Source organism: Pituophis catenifer, unplaced genomic scaffold (assembly GCF_029215685.1).
Source record: "Pituophis catenifer annectens isolate HBS135680 unplaced genomic scaffold, rPitCat1.0.hap2 SCAF_11, whole genome shotgun sequence".
Classification (NCBI taxonomy): domain Eukaryota; kingdom Metazoa; phylum Chordata; class Lepidosauria; order Squamata; family Colubridae; genus Pituophis; species Pituophis catenifer.
In genome coordinates this window covers 1,617,555-1,635,007 of record NW_027256891.1, presented here as the reverse complement: position 1 = coordinate 1,635,007, position 17,453 = coordinate 1,617,555, and the positions used below count along the sequence as shown (strand labels likewise).

Here is a 17,453-nt window from a genome sequence, read left to right as displayed (position 1 = left end):
AACGAATACCAAAAAAGAAACAAACATCTCCACTTTCTTAACTTATCACAACATTCACGCAAAACTCACACAGACCAGAATAAATGGTGGATGTGAGCATGGTCAGCATTCGCACTCAGCACCAAAAGAAATCCAGCTTTTTAAAGGGAGAAATATACAGTTTCCACACCGTTCCTATAAAGCTCAACAGGTTTTCATCCGGAGAGTTTGTTTCGTGTACACACACTCACAATTTTATATAGACAAATAAATCCACCTCCCTGCTTGTGTTTGCAGGGATTCTATCACAAGTTCACAACCCCTGTAGAGACACTTCTTTACTTCTCAACTGGAAGAAAGAAACGGTTCGTGCGGAATCAAATTCACGGGGAGGCAGAGCAATGAAAAACCATCTTCTATTTGTAATGCCATGATAGTATTTGTCCAGTTCTCATTAGCCTTGATGGCTTCAGATTACAGCCTTGAAATATAGAAAGCAAATTAATTCATAAAAAGAAAACTTTGCAAGCAGAAGCGAGGGCACCGGATTCACTCCCAGCCCTGGGCCACAGCAGGTTTCTCTGTTTCTTTGGGAAAGTTTCTTTCTCCAATCAGAGTCTGCCTAAGCCCCATCATCCACTTCCCTCCTTGCCTAGGATCTGCTGAATTCCTCCATTCAGACAATAGGAAAAAGGGAGTTTGCACAGAGCCTCCGGTCAGTCTCCATTTTTCCATACAGAAAGGTCATACTGACCCCTCTAAAGCCAAATCCCCCCTGGCTTCTTGGACACCTCTGACCATCACTCAGCTGAGCTCACAGCCAGGCCTGGGTGGCTGAGAATTGGGATGGAAGGGATAACATACACGCCACAAACTTTCCCAGCCACAATTAGACACAGATTGTGGCCACCCACAAACTCCTAAACGGTGCCTTTATGTTGCATCAGGAAAGCACATGGGATCAGTCTCACAACACTCATCCTAAGGGGTTCCCCAGCTGTTGCCCCTGGTTGCTGATCAAAGATTGGGAATCCCACTCCTGAAAGCAGGTTTTGTGGAATCAAATGCAGGAGCCAAAAAGCAATAATCAAAGTTCACTGCAGTTATTATTTATTCATTGTCCAAAGGAGGAATTTTCCTCCACAAAATAGTGGATGAAATCCCACAAATAAAAGGATGGATGCCCTCATATTTATATATTTCATGAATGAAGGAATAAAATGATAATCATACATATGCATATAGAATGGAATGGAATGGAATAGAATAGAATAGAATAGAATAGAATAGAATAGAATAGAATAGAATAGAATAGAATAGAATAGAATAGAATAGAATAGAATAGAATAGAATAGAATAGAATTCTTTATTGGCCAAGTGTGATTGGACGCACAAGGAATTTGTCTTTGGTGCATATGCTCTCTGTGTACATAAAAAGACAAGATATGCTTGTTGAGAATCCCAAGGCACAACACCTAGTGACAGTCATATGGTACAATAAGCAATCAAATCATACTAGGAAATAATCAATATCAATATAAATCGCAAGGATACAAGCAATAAAGTTACAGTCATGCAGTCACAAGTAGGAGGAGATGGGCAACAGGAACGATGGAAAGACCAATGGCAATAGTAATGCAGCCTAATGTGAATAGTTTGACAGTGTTGAGGGAATTATTTGTTTAGCAGAGATATTAATAATATCTATTAAGTTGTTTAATATATAAGGTAAGAACAAATATTCATAATTAGCAAGCCTCAGTTCTTTCCAAGAATGTGTTATTGAATAAATAAAAAACCAGTTTCAATTCAAGAGCCTTGGTAGTACAGGGCTTTAAGGCACCCTGTTATTAAGCTGGTTATTAAGACCAGCTGCCTGCAATTACTGCAGGGTTCTAATCTCACCAGGCTCAAGGTTGACTCAGCCTTCCATCCTTTCTAAGGTAGGTAAATTGAGGACCGGGTTGTGGGGGCAATAAGCTGACTTTGTATAAATATACAAAAGGATGAAGGCTATTGCTGAGCACATTGTAAGCCGCCCTGAGTCTCCTGAGAAGGGCAGCATATAAATCAAATTAAAAAAAAAAATTCCATCACAGTTTTTATAAAATGTATTGAGAAATAAGGGTCTCAATGTTGCCCCATGCATTCCTTCTATATTTTTCTCTTGTTAACAGACATTCAAATTCCTCCAACAAATTGGTTTTCCTCACAATCTTCCAGCAGCTCTTTAATTATTTCAAGAAAAATCATTGGCCCACTCATGAATAGAGAACAGCTTGGATCATTTTCTATGTTTGGCCTCTTGGAACATGTTGAGGCTTGATATTCCTCTGTCTCAAATCTCCACATTTCTTCTGGCTGTAAGCTGCTCCTTTGTGTTCAGGTCTGGCCTCAGAAGGATAATGTAGCACTTGGGGATGAAGATGCAGCCCAGCAGACCAGCACTGGAGGCCAGGATGGAGAAGACCTGCACAGCCACCATGTATTTCCCTTTGGTGCTCAGGTAGGTGGGCACAAAAGTCACCCAGACACTGCAGAAGACCAGCATGCTGAAGGTGATCAGCTTGGCTTCGTTGAAGGCCCCAGGCAGGTTCCTGGCCAGGAAAGCCACCGTGAAGCAGATGACAGCCAGGAAGCCCATGTAGCTGAGGGTGAAGTAGAACATGACAACAGCCCCTTCGTTGCATTGCAGGATGATCTCTCCAGGCTGGGAGTGGAGGTCAGAGTCAGGGAATGGGGGAGAAAGTCCCAGCCAGATGGAGCAGATGACAATTTGGACAGCAGAAGAGGAAAGGATGATGGAGTTGGCCAAGCTCTTCCCCAACCACCTCTTCACTTGGTTTCCTGGTTTTGTGGCCAGGAAAGCCAGCACCACCGTGATGGTTTTGGCCAAGAGAGAAGAAATGGCAACTGAGAAAATGATGCTGAAAACTGTTTGTCGGAGAAGGCAGGTGGCTTTCCTTGGTTGACCAATGAAGAGAGATGAAGACAAGAAGCAAAGAAGGAGGGAGACCAGGAGGATGTAAGAGAGATCCCAGTTGTTGGCTTTGACAATAGGAGTTTCTCGGTATTTAATGAAGATGATTAAAACAAGGCCTGTGGTTAGGAGGAAGAGTAGGGCAAAAGAGACTAGGATGATGCCCAGATGTTCTTTATAAGACAGGAAAGTTATAACTTTGGGGATACATTGGACTCTGTACTCATTTGGGTATTTATCATCTGGACACTTGGTGCATTTTTCTGTATCTGGGAAATCCAAAAAGCAATAATAATAATAATAATAATAATAATAATAATAATAATAATAATAATAATAAATAAAAAACCACCTTACTCGGAACAGCTTACATCCTCCAACGATACCTTAACAGTTCCTAGGTCCTTGGTTAGGACTCGAGCTGCTGAGCTATTAACCAGCCTCAAAGGCTGTGAATCTCACTAAAGATTAACTAATAATAATAAATATAATACTATAATTTACAACTTTTTATGCATCATTTTTGGAGGACGACATAATGTAAGTCTGCTTCAGATAAGAAAAAGCAACAGACCTAAAACAATTCCTGAAGTTTTAAAGAACTGAGGTTTTCCTAGAAAAACAAATTACAAAGTGGAAGAATTATTGTCCCTGCCAATGGTAAAGCTTGCACAATCTGCCTTACCTTCCTATCTCTTCCTAACTGCTCCTTCAAGATGTTTTGATTAGTCTTCCCTTTAGATAATAAATTGTGCATTTTGAAAATAAACAGGAAAACAGTTAAGCTTCAAATGTGTCTTTCAACATGTACTTTCTTCTTTTTTTAAAAAAATATACTTTATTGGTTTTATGATTAAAAAAAAACATCAAATCTCTACTAAAATCAGAAGTGCAGTGTTTGTACATATTTACAAGATATACATCAGGTATACTTCACACTTAAGTTGCAAGAAATAAGCATAATAGTAAGCATACCCTGACATCATGATTTTATCCTATTATTTAACCATTCATACCACTTTCCCCATACTACATGATGTTTTGATTTTTCGTCATTATTTAGCTCGTTCGTTAGTTTTGACATTTCTGCACACTCTAAAATTTTCTTTATTAAAATTTCCTCTGGTGGTATGGTTTTATCTTTCCAAAATTTCGCATAAACTAATCTAGCCGCTGTTGTAATATGAATTATAAATTGGATTTTGTCTTTAGTAAGCCCATTCCTAATTATTCCCAAAAGAAATATTTCTGGGGATAAGTCTAATTCCACTTCAATTATTTCCTGTAACCAAATTCGGACTCTACACCAAAACCTTTTTGTCATTGAACAGGTCCACCACATATGATAGAAGGTGCCAACCTCCTTACCACACTTCCAATAAGTTGCTGAAGCACTAGGAAACATTTTCGCTAGTCTGGCTGGCGCTAGGTGCCACCTATGGAGCATCTTATAATGATTTTCCCTATATGTTGCTGCTTTAGTCATTTTATAATTTCTATTCCAGGCCTCTTCCCAGTCGTTAAAATTTAAACTATATCCAATGTTTTTTTCCCAGATGCTTAACTGGTTTCTAGCTATATCTTCTGCCCTGTCCCTGTCTAATAAAGGGTTATATATTTTTGCTAACATTTTCTTTCCCACCCCCAACAAAATTTTGTCTAAATTTCTATGCTTTGCTTATATGCCATATTGATCCCTATCCTTCTGATACCTTGAATTTATCTGTAAATAATTCCACCAGTCTAGGTTAAAGCCTTGGTCTCTCAGTGTGTCCAGGGATTTAAGGTTCCCGTTATCATCTAATAAATCCTTATATGTGCCAAATTTTGTAATGTCTCTTCTATTTGGGGAGGTCAGGGCCTCCATAATAGAAAGCCAATTTGGTACTTTGGCGTAAAACCGCTGCCTGATTACCTCCCACATTTGTATAAGGGTCTCCCTTACTTTATGTTTGTGAAAATAGGATTTTTTCTTATTTCTTGGGTCCCACAAATGGGCGTGCCATCTTTCTTGTAAATCGTGACCCTCTAAGAATTCATTTCCACCAGGCTTTCTTTTCCTCCAGTGTCACCCACCTTCCTGAGTGGAGATGGTCCCCTCCGGACAAGGAACGCAGTCATAGCAGCAAACTGGCTCTCCTTCTTGAGCCCTCTTGACAAATCCAGGATGACAACTTTCCACACATTTGGACTGAGGCAGGGACTGAGCAGAAAAACAAGGAATGCCAAAGAAAATGTGTTAGGACTCACCATCCATGGAAAATGGGGAGAGAAATGGGCATTAGTCAAGTAGCCTCTGGGCTTCACTTAGGTAAATATGAAACTTCTGACTAGTTCCAAATGACAACCATTTGATACCGCTCCATGGTTGTCCAAATGAAAACCATGGAGATACAGCTACTGTCAGATTCTTCATTTAGTTTCTGCCTTTTGCTTCTGGCATATCACGTTGCAAAAAAGGACTTTTCTACTTAATAAAATCTGGAGGGATGGAATTGAAAAATGATTTAATATTTAAGTGACAACCAGTTGGTTCCTCCTCATTGCCCTCCATTCTCGATTGTAAAGCATGATGATGTATCCCTATTAAATTTTCTCTTTGAAATTAGTACAAACAGTGACCCAGGTAATATAGGGAGGACAAATTCCTTTCAAGTTAGGGCTGTCAACTTGAAATCAGGTGTTCTTCATTGATTTGTATATTTATCTGTTCAATTCATAGGCTGGTGAATTAAGAATAAAATCAACTCTAGTTTTTAGAATTGTAGTGAGGTGAGATGGAGGTGAGGTTGTGAGAATATGTCCCTCAAAAAGGGTAGATGTGGCATCTTTTGCTGCAGCACGTGGGCCATGAAAAGGCCACCATCAGTGAGCTAAAGGGCCACCATCAGTGAGCTGTTGGACAGCATTACTTGGTCTGTTGTGTGGATGTTTGGGTGGTATAGGGATGGGGAATTGTGGTGGGTGGGAGTGTGTTTGGGGTTTGTTATGTGTGTTGGACCTGGTATTTGGGTGTTAAGTGAATTTCGTTGTATGGGTATACTGTGTAGACACGTACAATGACAATAAAGTTATTATTATTATGAATACAATCCCTGTGTCAGAAAGGGGTATTTCTAAAGCCCATCTAGTTATCCAAGACAAGGTCCTTTCTGTAGAAGAACTACAATTAGGTGACATCAAGTAGCATGGGCGGGGAGGGGGAAACCAGATGTAATATTAGTTAAATTTGAAGAATCCTTTTTCCCCAGAGAGACTGAAAGTAGCTAATTTAAGATAAGCAATTGTATTCCAAGGGTTTTCAGATGAAGGCCAAATCTAAGTTGCGTTTCTTTCAAACTGTCCCTCGTTACATTTGATATCAGGAAGGGCTTTTCTTTCAATCAAATAAATGTTGCAGTACTTCAATTTTCTGTGTCAGGACATTATACAATACACAAACAATACAATATTGTAAGCAGCCCAGAGTCACTCTGGATAGGGAGACAGACGGCATCTAAATTTGGAGGAGTTGAATTCTAATTCCAAAGCTTATTTCCCACTGGGATCCACAGGACCTCCAGCCAGTCTTGAATAAACTTCATTGGATTCACTCCAAACTTGAGCTCAGGAACTGACCCACAGAATCGCCTTCTTCTTCCCTTCTATTTGAGGACAAGGGAGAAGCAAATCTGAGGCTTTCAGCACCACAGTCCCCAGCCCTTGATGGCTCCTCTCACCAGGTTTATGGAGATAATAAAATACAGGGAGGACCCAAAAGGATGATCATCTATGTCCTAAACAATTGTCACCCCAGATCTCATGTCCAACATGGCTGAGTCTGCTTAAAACATTGTTCTGTTGGAAGAAATGTCCATCTGGGTTCAGTTCCAAGTGGGGAAAGAGGTACTGGATTCATGGAAGTTGCTTGGAAAGAAGGTTTATTGATTAACAAGACCACATGGTTTGAGGTCCTGGCCCCAAAGAAAAAGGAATCACATGCCTCTGAGATCTTGAAGAAAAAAAGGGAGGAGTTGCTGAGAGTCCCTGGGTTCTATTCCCTCTCTGGGCTTTGAACTTCCTGTTCAAAGTTGCAAAGTCATGTCCGACCCACTGCAACCCCATGGACAGTGTTCCTCCAGGCCTTCCTGTCCTCTACCATCCTCTGGAGTTCATTTAAGCTCACGCCTGCTGCTTCAGTGACTCCATCCAACCACCTCATTCTCTGTCGGGTGAGGTCTCTGCTTTTTAGTAAGCTGTCTAGATTTGCCATAGATTTCCTCCCCAGGAAGCGTCTTTTAATTTCTTGGCTGCAGTCCCCATCTGCAGTGATCTTGGAGCCAGGAAAATAAAATCTGTCACTACCGCCATTTCTTCCCCATCTATTTGACAGGAATTGAGAGGGCCAGATGCCATGATCTTAATTTTCTTAATGTTGAGTTTCAAGCCAACTTTTACACTCTCCTTCTTCACCTTCATCAAGAGGCTCTTTAGTTCCTCTTCACTTTCTGCCATTAGAGTGGTATCATCTGCATATCTGAGGTTGTTGATATTTCTCCCGGCAATCTTAATTCCAACTTTTGATTCATCTGGTCCTGCCTTTCTCATGATGTGCTCTGCATATAAGTTTAATAGGCAGGGTGACAGTATGCAGCCTTGCCGGACTCCTTTCCCAATTTTGAACCAATCAGTGGTTCCGTGTCCAGTTCTCACTGTTGCTTCTTGACCCGCATGTAGGTTTCTCAACAGACAAATAAAATGGTCTGGTACTCCCATCTTTTTGAGAATTTGCCACAATTTGTTGTGATCCACACAATCAAAGGCTTTAGCATAGTTGATGAAGCAGAAGTAGCTGTTTTTCAGAAACTCCCTAGTTTTCTCCATGATCCAGCGTATGTTGGCAATTTGATCTCTACTTCCTCTGCCTCTTCCAAATCCTGCCTATACTTCTGGTAGTTCTCGATCTACATACTGCTGGAGCCTAGCTTGGAGGATTTTAAGCATAACTTTACTAGCATGTGAAATGAGTGCAATGGTGCGATAGTTCAAACATTCTTTGGCATTGCCTTTCTTTGGAATTGGAATGTAAACTGACCTTTTCCAATCCTGTGGCCACTGCTGAGTTTTCCAAATTTGCTGGCAAATTGAGTGTAGCACTTTTACTGCATTGTCTTTTAAGATTTTGAATAGCTCAGCTGGAACACTCTCACACTGCCTTTTTAGTGTATCCCAAAATATTTCACTTCCCTAGGAGAGGGTTGGGTTTTAACTTCCAACAGTTCCATACTATTGCATGGATACGTCCTTCAATACTATTGAAGCCTCCCAACCAGTCTTAAAAAAACTATCATTCCCTCACATGCCATTCTCAGCGAAGATCATCCACCGCAGTGATGAGGTTTAGCCCACTTGAATTGGCCCCTAAGGCTTTGGAAAACAGAAAAAAGACACCAAGATTTCACCCACCTTGTTGAGCAACTTCAGCCGTAAAAGAGCATCTTGGTTGACAATAAATTTTTGCCTTTTAAAACTCCCCAGTTGCTTTATGGTGACATCCATCTTGGGGAGAAACACCCAGCTGGTGACTCCCAGATCTGCTGCTACATCTCCATTTTGGTCCAAGTACAGTGTCTCCTGAGAAAAATTGCAAAACTCTTCTTTTGACAGAAAGGGATGAAACTAAAATGGAAAGATCCAGAATTTTTAAAAGCAGAAAATCTGGTTTCTTATCCCATATCGTCTTTTCACATTTGAATCTTTCTTCTGCAGTTGTCTAATTTGCAGCATTCTGAGCTGGGAGAACATGAGTTACCACTATCTTCAAAATTTAAAAACAAAGATTCAGGAAAAATTTGTCAATCATATATTAATGAAAAATAATTGACAAAAATTGTCAATTATATAGAACTTCCTGTAGCAGTCAAAAAACATTCAAAAAAACAAACCGATAGAGATTATTCATAAACTCCTTGAAATCAGTGACTACTAGTAAGCATGGATTTTCCCAGGTTACTGTTAGATAAACAGAAGAGCTAATTTTACTTTACTATAATGAATAATATAGAATACCATCAGTTTGAAAGTATAAATCCCCCACCAACTCTTCTGTTAGCCTGAAAAGTTAGTCAGGATCCTTTCTGAGTTACTTTCTCTGTCTGTCATGCATCTGAGGCCTCCTCTTCCTCTTATCTGGTCATTTCTAGTCAGTATCTCTTTCCCCATCCCCAAAATCATTCCCAGGTATCATTACACTTTGTTAATAGATTGTGGGAATGCTTGTGGTATATCTTGATTTCATCATTGAATTTCTTCATAAAGTCATCAGTAGAAACCTAGTTAAGTGAGGGTTGGATGATATGATAATTAAGTAGGGGGGGGGGGAACTGCCTTAAAATTGAACTCAAATAATTTTTAATGTTCCTCATAGAACTAAGGAGCCTTGGTAGTACAGTGGTCTAAAGCACCCTGTTATTAAGACCAGCTGCCTGCAATTACTGCAGGTTCGAATCTCACCAGGCTCAAGGTTGACTCAGCCTTCCATCCTTTCTAAGGTAGGTAAATTGAGGACCCAGTTGTGGGGGCAATAAGCTGACTTGTATAAATATACAAAAGTATGAAGGCTATTGCTTAACGCATTGTAAGCCACCCTGAGTCTCCGGAGAAGGGCGGCATATAAATCAAAATTAAAAAAATAAAATAAAAACTGGGGAGAGAATTACTATTATTCCTATATCATCTAGTCTTCAATATATTCATTAATAAAGGCAAATGGAATTGATCTATAATGATTTTTGTGATGCATAATTTATACCAACTCTTAGATAAGGCTATTTAGATCACTTTTAAAAGATTTCCAGCTTCCAGAAAAAATATTTACAATTTCTCAATAGAGGGATAAAATAAAATCCAGTAGAAAAATATCTGACATTTATCAATTTGAATTTGACAAACAATGGTATCTCGTGTAAGAACAGACAGATGGGAGCTACAATATAGATCTATGATTAAGGTTTTGTTGATTAAGTAGGTAGTTGTTATAGAAATGACTATTACCTATTGTTTCTATGTACAGTATCTGTCATGATGCCCATTTTTTGAAATGTTATCCCATGAGTGATTAAATTGGCCAAACCGCTTGCCCTTTTCCACCACAAAGAGGTTCAGATGGTTCCCCTCAACCGCCTTTGAATGCTTTTTAAAAACTAACCAAGTTTGATGGATCCTGGTTAGGACCCCATACCTGCCAGGGTTGCAGCCTTGGAGGCCCCAAACTCTCTTCGACCTCCTTGCTTCTCCTCTTTGCTCTGGAGGAATATGCAGCTTTCAAGGTGTGGGCCAGAGTCTTAATGAAACTGTAAAAATGTTCAGAGCTTGGGATCCAGTTCCTGTTCCGTTTCCTTTGGGTCTCCAGGGGGGCTTTCTGGGTACATCTTTTTCGGCCTTTGACAGAAAAGACGTCCTTTGAAAGTGAACAGTGAAAATACTGACCTTGAAACTGGGGTTCCACAAAGAATTGGGGTTCAAAGACATCATCTTTTCGCCTTCCTTTTTTTTCCTGATAAGAAAATCTCCAAATACTATGGACATATTTGTAAAGTCTGTGATTTGCAATTGTCACATAACCCAAGGCTGTCATGATGCACACTTTCCCCTCAATGGGTCCTGGCAAACGCCTAAGTGTTAAATGGAAAGGAAGGATTCTGTCCAAAATGGAAACACGTTCTATGAAGTGAACAAAGACGTTAACTTGTCTCCATTTAGAGAGGGCATCCCTGAGGGGTGTTGTATGATCTGTTGTTGAGAATAGTTGTGACATAACAACACAAATTCCATTCCTGACGAGCATAGGAGGGAAAATCCTCATGAAATTATCTCCCTCCTCTATGTCTGAAGCAAAGAGGCCAATCAAGGTCCATCTGAAATGGAGCAGCAGTTGGACAATTGCTGGATACTGGACCCCTTGTTTGGGGAGCAAATGGTGGAAAAAGGGGAATTTCCTTTTATCACTCAGAGCCTCTGAAGCAGTTCCACAACTGATCTAGAAAAAGCAATGAAGAAAGATGTGTTATATTGGGGGTCAGATAAAGTCCATAATATCACCTTTTAATAAATCCAACTTGGTTCTCATGAATATCTTAGAATAATTTATTGTTAATTATTAGATTCCATAGCTTTCATTATACATTAATAAATACAGTGATTTTAGACAAAGGACACATTGAAAAAAAATCCCAACTCACTTCTGAGGGTAACAGCTGAAGTCCTTTTATCCCCACCCTCACCCATCCCAAAAAATACCCCTCAAATTCTTTGATTAGGTTGGTTCTACTAGTGATATAATGCCCCAAACTTAATGCCTCAAACTTCAACACCATATAAAGGCTTGGGGGTAAATTTGGCATTATATACCAAAGTTATATAAATGGGGAGAAAGATGGATTGCTATGATTAGTTTTTTTTAGTGTTTAAGCACCAAATTCACTTGTGCCTTTTCTTTAAGTGAGTTCCTTTGATGATGTGGGAAGCAATATCCAGTTTCTGAGAAAACTACCCCAGGAAAGGAAAGGTATTACTTGCTCTATTGGCTCATCATCAAATAGGCATCTATGGCTATGATGTGATTTTCCAAAAAACCCATAACTTTTTACTTTGTTTTGTAAATAGTCTGAGAACTATAATGGCAATAGAATCGAAGTTTTCTCAACAGCCTACACAATCCATCTTATGACAATGATAGGAGTATCATTATATCAGCATAAATCAGTGTGTTCAAATAAAGATGTGTACTTCAGGATCCTTCATTAATGCAGGCAAGACGTTAATCTCTAGAGGCATAGAATCAAAATCATGTGAAGTATTAGTACTGCTTTACAAATCCTTAGTAAGACCACACCTGGAATACTGCATCCAGTTTTGGCCACTACATTACAAAAAAGATGAGACTTTGGAAAAAATGCAAAGAAGAGCAACTAAGATGATTAAAGGCCTGGAGACTAAAACATATGAACATATTACTTTCCAAAGCCCCAGAGGGCAGGACAAGAAACAATAGGTGGAAACTACTCAAGGAGAGAAGCAACCTGGAAATAAGAAGAAACTTCCTAACAGTGAGAACAATTAATCAATGGAACACCTTGAAGTCAGAAGTTATGGGGGCTTCATCACTGGAGGTTTTTAAGAAGATTTAAATGTCTCAAATTGTATAGGTTCTCCTGCTTGAGCAAGGAGTAGGATTAGAAGACCTCCAAGGTTCCTTGCATCTCTATTCTGATTTACACACAAACCTGTGGGACTTTGTAGGTGCCTAGTAATGGTGACGCCTGGATGGAGATTTCCCTAGTAGCTCCATCAAGAAGAGCCAGGAGGTTGTCCTTCCTCCCACAGCCGTAGTTGGGGACATTGGCTTCTCCAGTGGAGAGCATGTCCAGCAAGGCATCTGAAGTGTGTAAAGTGCTCAAATAGTTGTCATGGAGGTTGTAGCCAAGTGTGAGATTGTGGAAGAGATGGGAATTCTTGTTGACCAATTGAAAGGTGAAAATGAATTGTAAAATTGTTGAAAAACCAGCAGAAACTCTCCTGTAAAAAAAATGTTCATGTTATTATCATCATCATCATCAAGAGCAACAAGAAAATACTTTTTTTAAAAAAAATCAGTCCTCTTTGTTTTAACAAGCCTACTAAGTCTTAGGAAGACTTAATAGGCTTGTAAGGGCCTGGTGGCTCAGAAGACTGATAGCATTGTGATTAACACCAGCTGTCTGCAATTACTGTAAGTTCGAATCTCACCAGACTCAAGGTTGACTCAGCCTTCCATCCTTTCTAAGGTAGGTAAAATGAGGACCCAGTTTGTATAAATATACAAAAGTATGAAGGCTATTGCTTAACGCATTGTAAGCCGCCCTGAGTCTCCGGAGAAGGGCGGCATATAAATCAAATTAAAAAAAAAAGTCTATTGATCCAAAACCAACGGCCAGTTATACAAATATTAAAATGGACTAGGCTGAGGAAAAACAAGTATTTCAATCACTACTTTAAACAAAGTTCAATATTCAAGTAATGAACTCAGGATTGAACTGGGAGAGGAAAATAATCTAGACTTTCTTCAGTTTTTTTCAGCCCCATTTTTGGATTTAAGTCCTTCCCACTAAATCAGACAGAAGGGGCAAGCCTCAGAAATGAAAACCTTTCAAGAGATTAGACAGGTCCTGCAGTATAGAAGTAAGTGAAATAAGAAGAGAAGAAGGAGTGTTAGAACTGCAAATGGGGGGAAAGCAATTCCAAATGACTTACGAATGAGATTGACTAGGAGGAGCTGTGTTGAAAGGCAAAGAAATAGATGCTATTATTCTTTCAGTTGTGAATATATGAATGACATGGTCTCCTCGTCTGTAATAGCTCCATGGTTTTCCATCCTGGTTCTCCAAACTCAGCGGGCATTTCATTCTCAGCTTCCCAGAGACTGGATGGGACACCAGCAGCATCAGAAGCAGAAGCAGGAGCTCCATCATTCATGGGGTGAACCAATCAATCCCCTTCCCGTTTCTAAAGAAGAATTAGAAGAATTCAAAGGACTCTCATGAGATGAAAATGCCAGTGGAGTTCCTGATTCAGACAGAGACAAACTGAGCTTCAGCTGGAGAGAAAGGTACATTCAAGAGCACAGCCTCTGCCTGTCCCAAAACGTCTTCCCACAGAACATGATCTGAGGCATTTATCCTGTTCGGATATAAGATCCCTTCTATGTTGCTACAGTCTGATGTTTACAAAGGACGTCACTGGAGAAGTAGCAGAAAAGATCTCAGATGCTGGTATTGTGAGAACCGTAGCGAGAGGCATCCCAGGGCTCTCTCTGGGATGCCTTTTTCTCTCTGTGGAGAAAATCACAGGAGTGAAAAACCAGAGATACACCTATGGGGCTATTGTTCTGTAATGGCTGTGATCCTTCCTGTCGGGACATGTCCAGAAAATGACGCTGGAGGAAGATAGCTCAATAACAAGGGAATTAAATTATTTTGTCCTTCAACATAGTCTCTTCGCTCCAGAGACCGCTGGGAAAAGTTACCCAGTGTTATGGAGTTTGTCGGCACTTTAGGTTGATGTCACTTAATTCTAGTGCCACCTGTTTTCTAATGCCCAGGAAGCAATCAGCACCCTTGAACCAGTGGTGAAATCCAATTCTGTGGGCGAGGCTTGGTGGATGTGGTGTGGCTTGGTGGGCATGATTTGGTGGGCATGGCAGGGGAAGGATACTGCAAAATCTCCATTCCCTCCCCACTCCTGGGGGAAGGATATTGCAAAATTTCCATTCCCACCCCACTCCAAGGGAAGGATGTTGCAAAATCTCCATTCTCACCCCACTCCAGGGGAAGGATACTGCAAAATCACCATTCCCTCCCCACTCCTGGGGGTAGGATATTGCAAAATCTCCATTCCCACCCCACTCTGGGGCCAGCCAGAGGTGGTATTTGCCGGTTCTCCAAACTACTCAAAATTTCCGCTACCAGTTCTCCGGAAACTATCAGAACCTGCTGGATTTCACCCCTGAGTGGGTTCCTGCACTGAGCAGGAGGGTTGGACTAGATTATCATGAAGGCCCCTTTCACAGCTACCATTCCACAATTCTCTGAATGTGTGCAAAACAGGTTGCCCTTGACTTATGACCATTCATTTAGTAACCACCAGAGATGGTATTCAGCAGGTTCTGACCAATTCTGGGGAACCGGTAGCGGAAATTTTGAGTAGTTCGGAGAACCAGTAAATACCACCTCTGACTGGCCCCACCCCCATATTTTTTCTGCCTCCCGAGTCCCATCTGATCGGGAGGAAATGGGGATTTTGCAGTATCCTTCCCCTGCCATGCCCACCAAGCCATGCCCACAGAACCGGTAGTAAAAATTTTTGAATCCCACCACTGGATGTGGCAGTGCGAGCAGTGTTCCTCCAGAAAAATAGAGAGAGAAAGTTACACCTGACGGAAATTAAATGAAACTGAAAGAGGCTGGGCAGTGGGGGTAGAGGAAGCATTCGCGGTAAAATGGGCATTGCTAACCTGCTAACCTTGCTAATCCTTACTAAAGTAACCAAGAGGAGATAGTCAATGCAATCATCCCCACAAAGCAGCGAGCAGCACAAGCAACCATGAGACAACAAACGAGAAAAAAGTCATCAGACTCCAGCAGTGATTTGATGCAGCAGATGAAAAGGGAATTAGAAACGGATGCTTGGTTTGGAGCCCATGGGGGGAAGTTAGCCTCAAGAGAAGGACTGGGGTGGAAGGGGGACAAGCTGTATGTCCCTAGCAGCCTACGAGACCAAGTCCTGCAGCAGAGCCATGACACTAAGCAAGCTGGCCATTTGGGTCCTTAAAGCACTTGGTTAAAAGACAGGGATGAAAAGGGAGATAGAGAGCAATGGGAAAAGTTGTGCAGTGTGTGCGGCGATGAAGAAGAGATGGGAGAAAAAGTCCCTGGCTGTTGCAGCAAGTGGCAGAGCCAACATGACCTTGGGAAGAGAAAGCAATGGACTTTATACTCAAACTCCCAGAAAGTGGGGGAAATACCATAGTTTGGACAGTACTAGATTTATTTTCCAAGCAAGCTCACTTCGTAGACTCTCAAGCCTCCCATCAGCCCAGAAACTGGCTAAGATGTTTCTGCAACACATTTATCGGCTGCACAGGGTGCTGAAGCAAATTATCTCAGACCGAGAGGTCCAGTTTACCATGAAGCTCTGGAGGGAATTCATAAAATTGATCATCCCAAGGGCTTAGCTCGGCTTTCCACCCAAGTACGAATGTTCGCAGAATGTGTGATAGAGCAATACCTACGTTGCTATGTCAACTATCAGCAGTCTAACTGGGCAGATCTTTTGCCATTTGCTGAAGTTGCCTACAATAATGCGGTGCCCAGTAGCACGGGACTCACCCCTTTCAAAGTGTCAATGGGGGTGGAATTTTTACCCCTGCCAGAGTACCCTAGGGAGCCCCTTTCCTCTGTAAGCCTGACTGGATGGGGGGGGGGTTCCTCCAGAATGGCTGGGGAAATGTGAAAAAGGTACCAGCTAAAGCAACTGAGAGAAATTCAGCCAGACAAGAGACAGGCGTCCCAAGGACTGTTTCACACAGGGGACAAAGTGTATTTGTCTACAGAATACCTAAAGCTAAGGTTACCTTGTAAAAAGCTGGGGCCAAAGTACCTAGGAACTTTTCCCATCCTAAAGGCCATAAACCTAGTCAGGGTGGAGCTGAGACTACCTCGCATATTGGGGAAAGAGCACCCAGAATTCCCCTGCAATCTGCTGAAGACAGTGGTGGGGTCTGAACTGAGACCAGTGGCTAAAGATGCTCCCGGTCTGATTATTGTGGGAGGAGGGGTGAGCAGCATAATGAGGTCAAAAATTTTCTGGATTCTGGGCTCTATAAGGAAGAGCTCCAACATCTAGTTCAGTGGGAGGGGTACCCAATTTCAGAGGCCCGATGGATAAAAGCACAGAATATGAAGGCAGATAAATTAGTAGGGAGATTCCATGAAAAATATCCCCAGAAACCAAGGGGCCCTTCCTAGCAGGATAAGGAACCCCTGAAATGACGAGTGTATGCTTATTATTTTCCAGGTTCTAGGGGGCTCCGACTGTCAACTTTGAAATGTGCTATGCTGTTGCAGCCATTTTTTTTTTCGTTTCTCAGCTTACTGCAGAGTTGGGGGAAGGGAAAGGTTTGGAATGCTAGCCCCAGACAACAATAAGAAACCATCCCATGGGAACCAAGGTTATCTCAACAGATGTTTGGCAAAGACTTGCCATATTGACACCAGAACACCTGATTGGACAATGTGACCTGTGCTAATGAGAATCTATTCTTTACCTGTGCAAAAACTGTGGGAATTAGTTAGAGTTCGCTTTGCTTTCATATGTGCCGAAATGATGTCCTCAATAAAGTCTTGGTTAAAGAGAGCTGATTGTCTCGACACGGCTGGCTTGGTTGGGTTTGTCAGTCAGAATTTCCACACTTCTCTTAAGCAAGATGTATTGAGATGAAAGGGAAGAGAGTTACAAGAATTACAGATTTCAACCATTTTATTTATTTATTTATTTATTTATTTATTTATTTATTTATTTATTTATTTATTTATTTATTGGTTCGATTTATATGCCGACCTTTTCTGGAGACTCAGGGTGGCTTACAATGCGTTAAGCAATAGCCTTCATACCTTTGTATATACCTGCTTAGTAGGGCTTTGCCCCCCCCCAAGCGGTGTTCTTTTTTATACAAAGTCATCTTATTGCCCCCATTGTCCTCATTTTACCTACCTCGAAAGGATGGAAGGCTGAGTCAACCTTGAGCCTGGTGAGATTTGAACTTGCAATAATTGCAGGCAGCTGGTGTTACTTAACAGTGCTTTAGTCTGCTGCACCACCAAGGCTCTTTCCCATTTGGAAACATGTAGATATGATTTTCTTTGACTCCTGAATACTATCTAAGTGGAAATAATTAATGTGTTCTTTCAAATAAAAGGAT

At 41.1% G+C, this 17,453-nt stretch overlaps 1 protein-coding gene across 1 annotated transcript; it reads right to left on the bottom strand.

Annotated features, from left to right (window-relative positions):
- Positions 1 to 2,317: 2,317 nt before the first annotated feature.
- On the bottom strand, positions 2,318 to 12,360 carry LOC139322837 (vomeronasal type-2 receptor 26-like). Its single transcript, XM_070952085.1, has 3 exons — positions 12,223 to 12,360; positions 5,036 to 5,144; positions 2,318 to 3,228 (listed from the first exon to the last, which is right to left on the bottom strand). The coding sequence occupies exons 1-3, from the start codon at positions 12,358 to 12,360 to the stop codon at positions 2,318 to 2,320; spliced, it is 1,158 nt and encodes a 385-aa protein (XP_070808186.1).
- Between the last annotated feature and the right edge of the window lie 5,093 nt (positions 12,361 to 17,453).

Excerpts from the sequence above, each read along its gene's own strand:
- LOC139322837 (XM_070952085.1), bottom strand. The coding sequence starts at position 12,360 with ATGCTCTCCACTGGAGAAGCCAATGTCCCCAACTACGGCTGTGGGAGG. Across the intron at positions 5,145-12,222 it reads GCACCTACAAAGTCCCACAG|TGTGTGGAAAGTTGTCATCC; the intron begins GTTTGTGTGTAA and ends CCTCAGTCCAAA. Across the intron at positions 3,229-5,035 it reads GACCATCTCCACTCAGGAAG|ATACAGAAAAATGCACCAAG; the intron begins GTGGGTGACACT and ends TGGATTTCCCAG.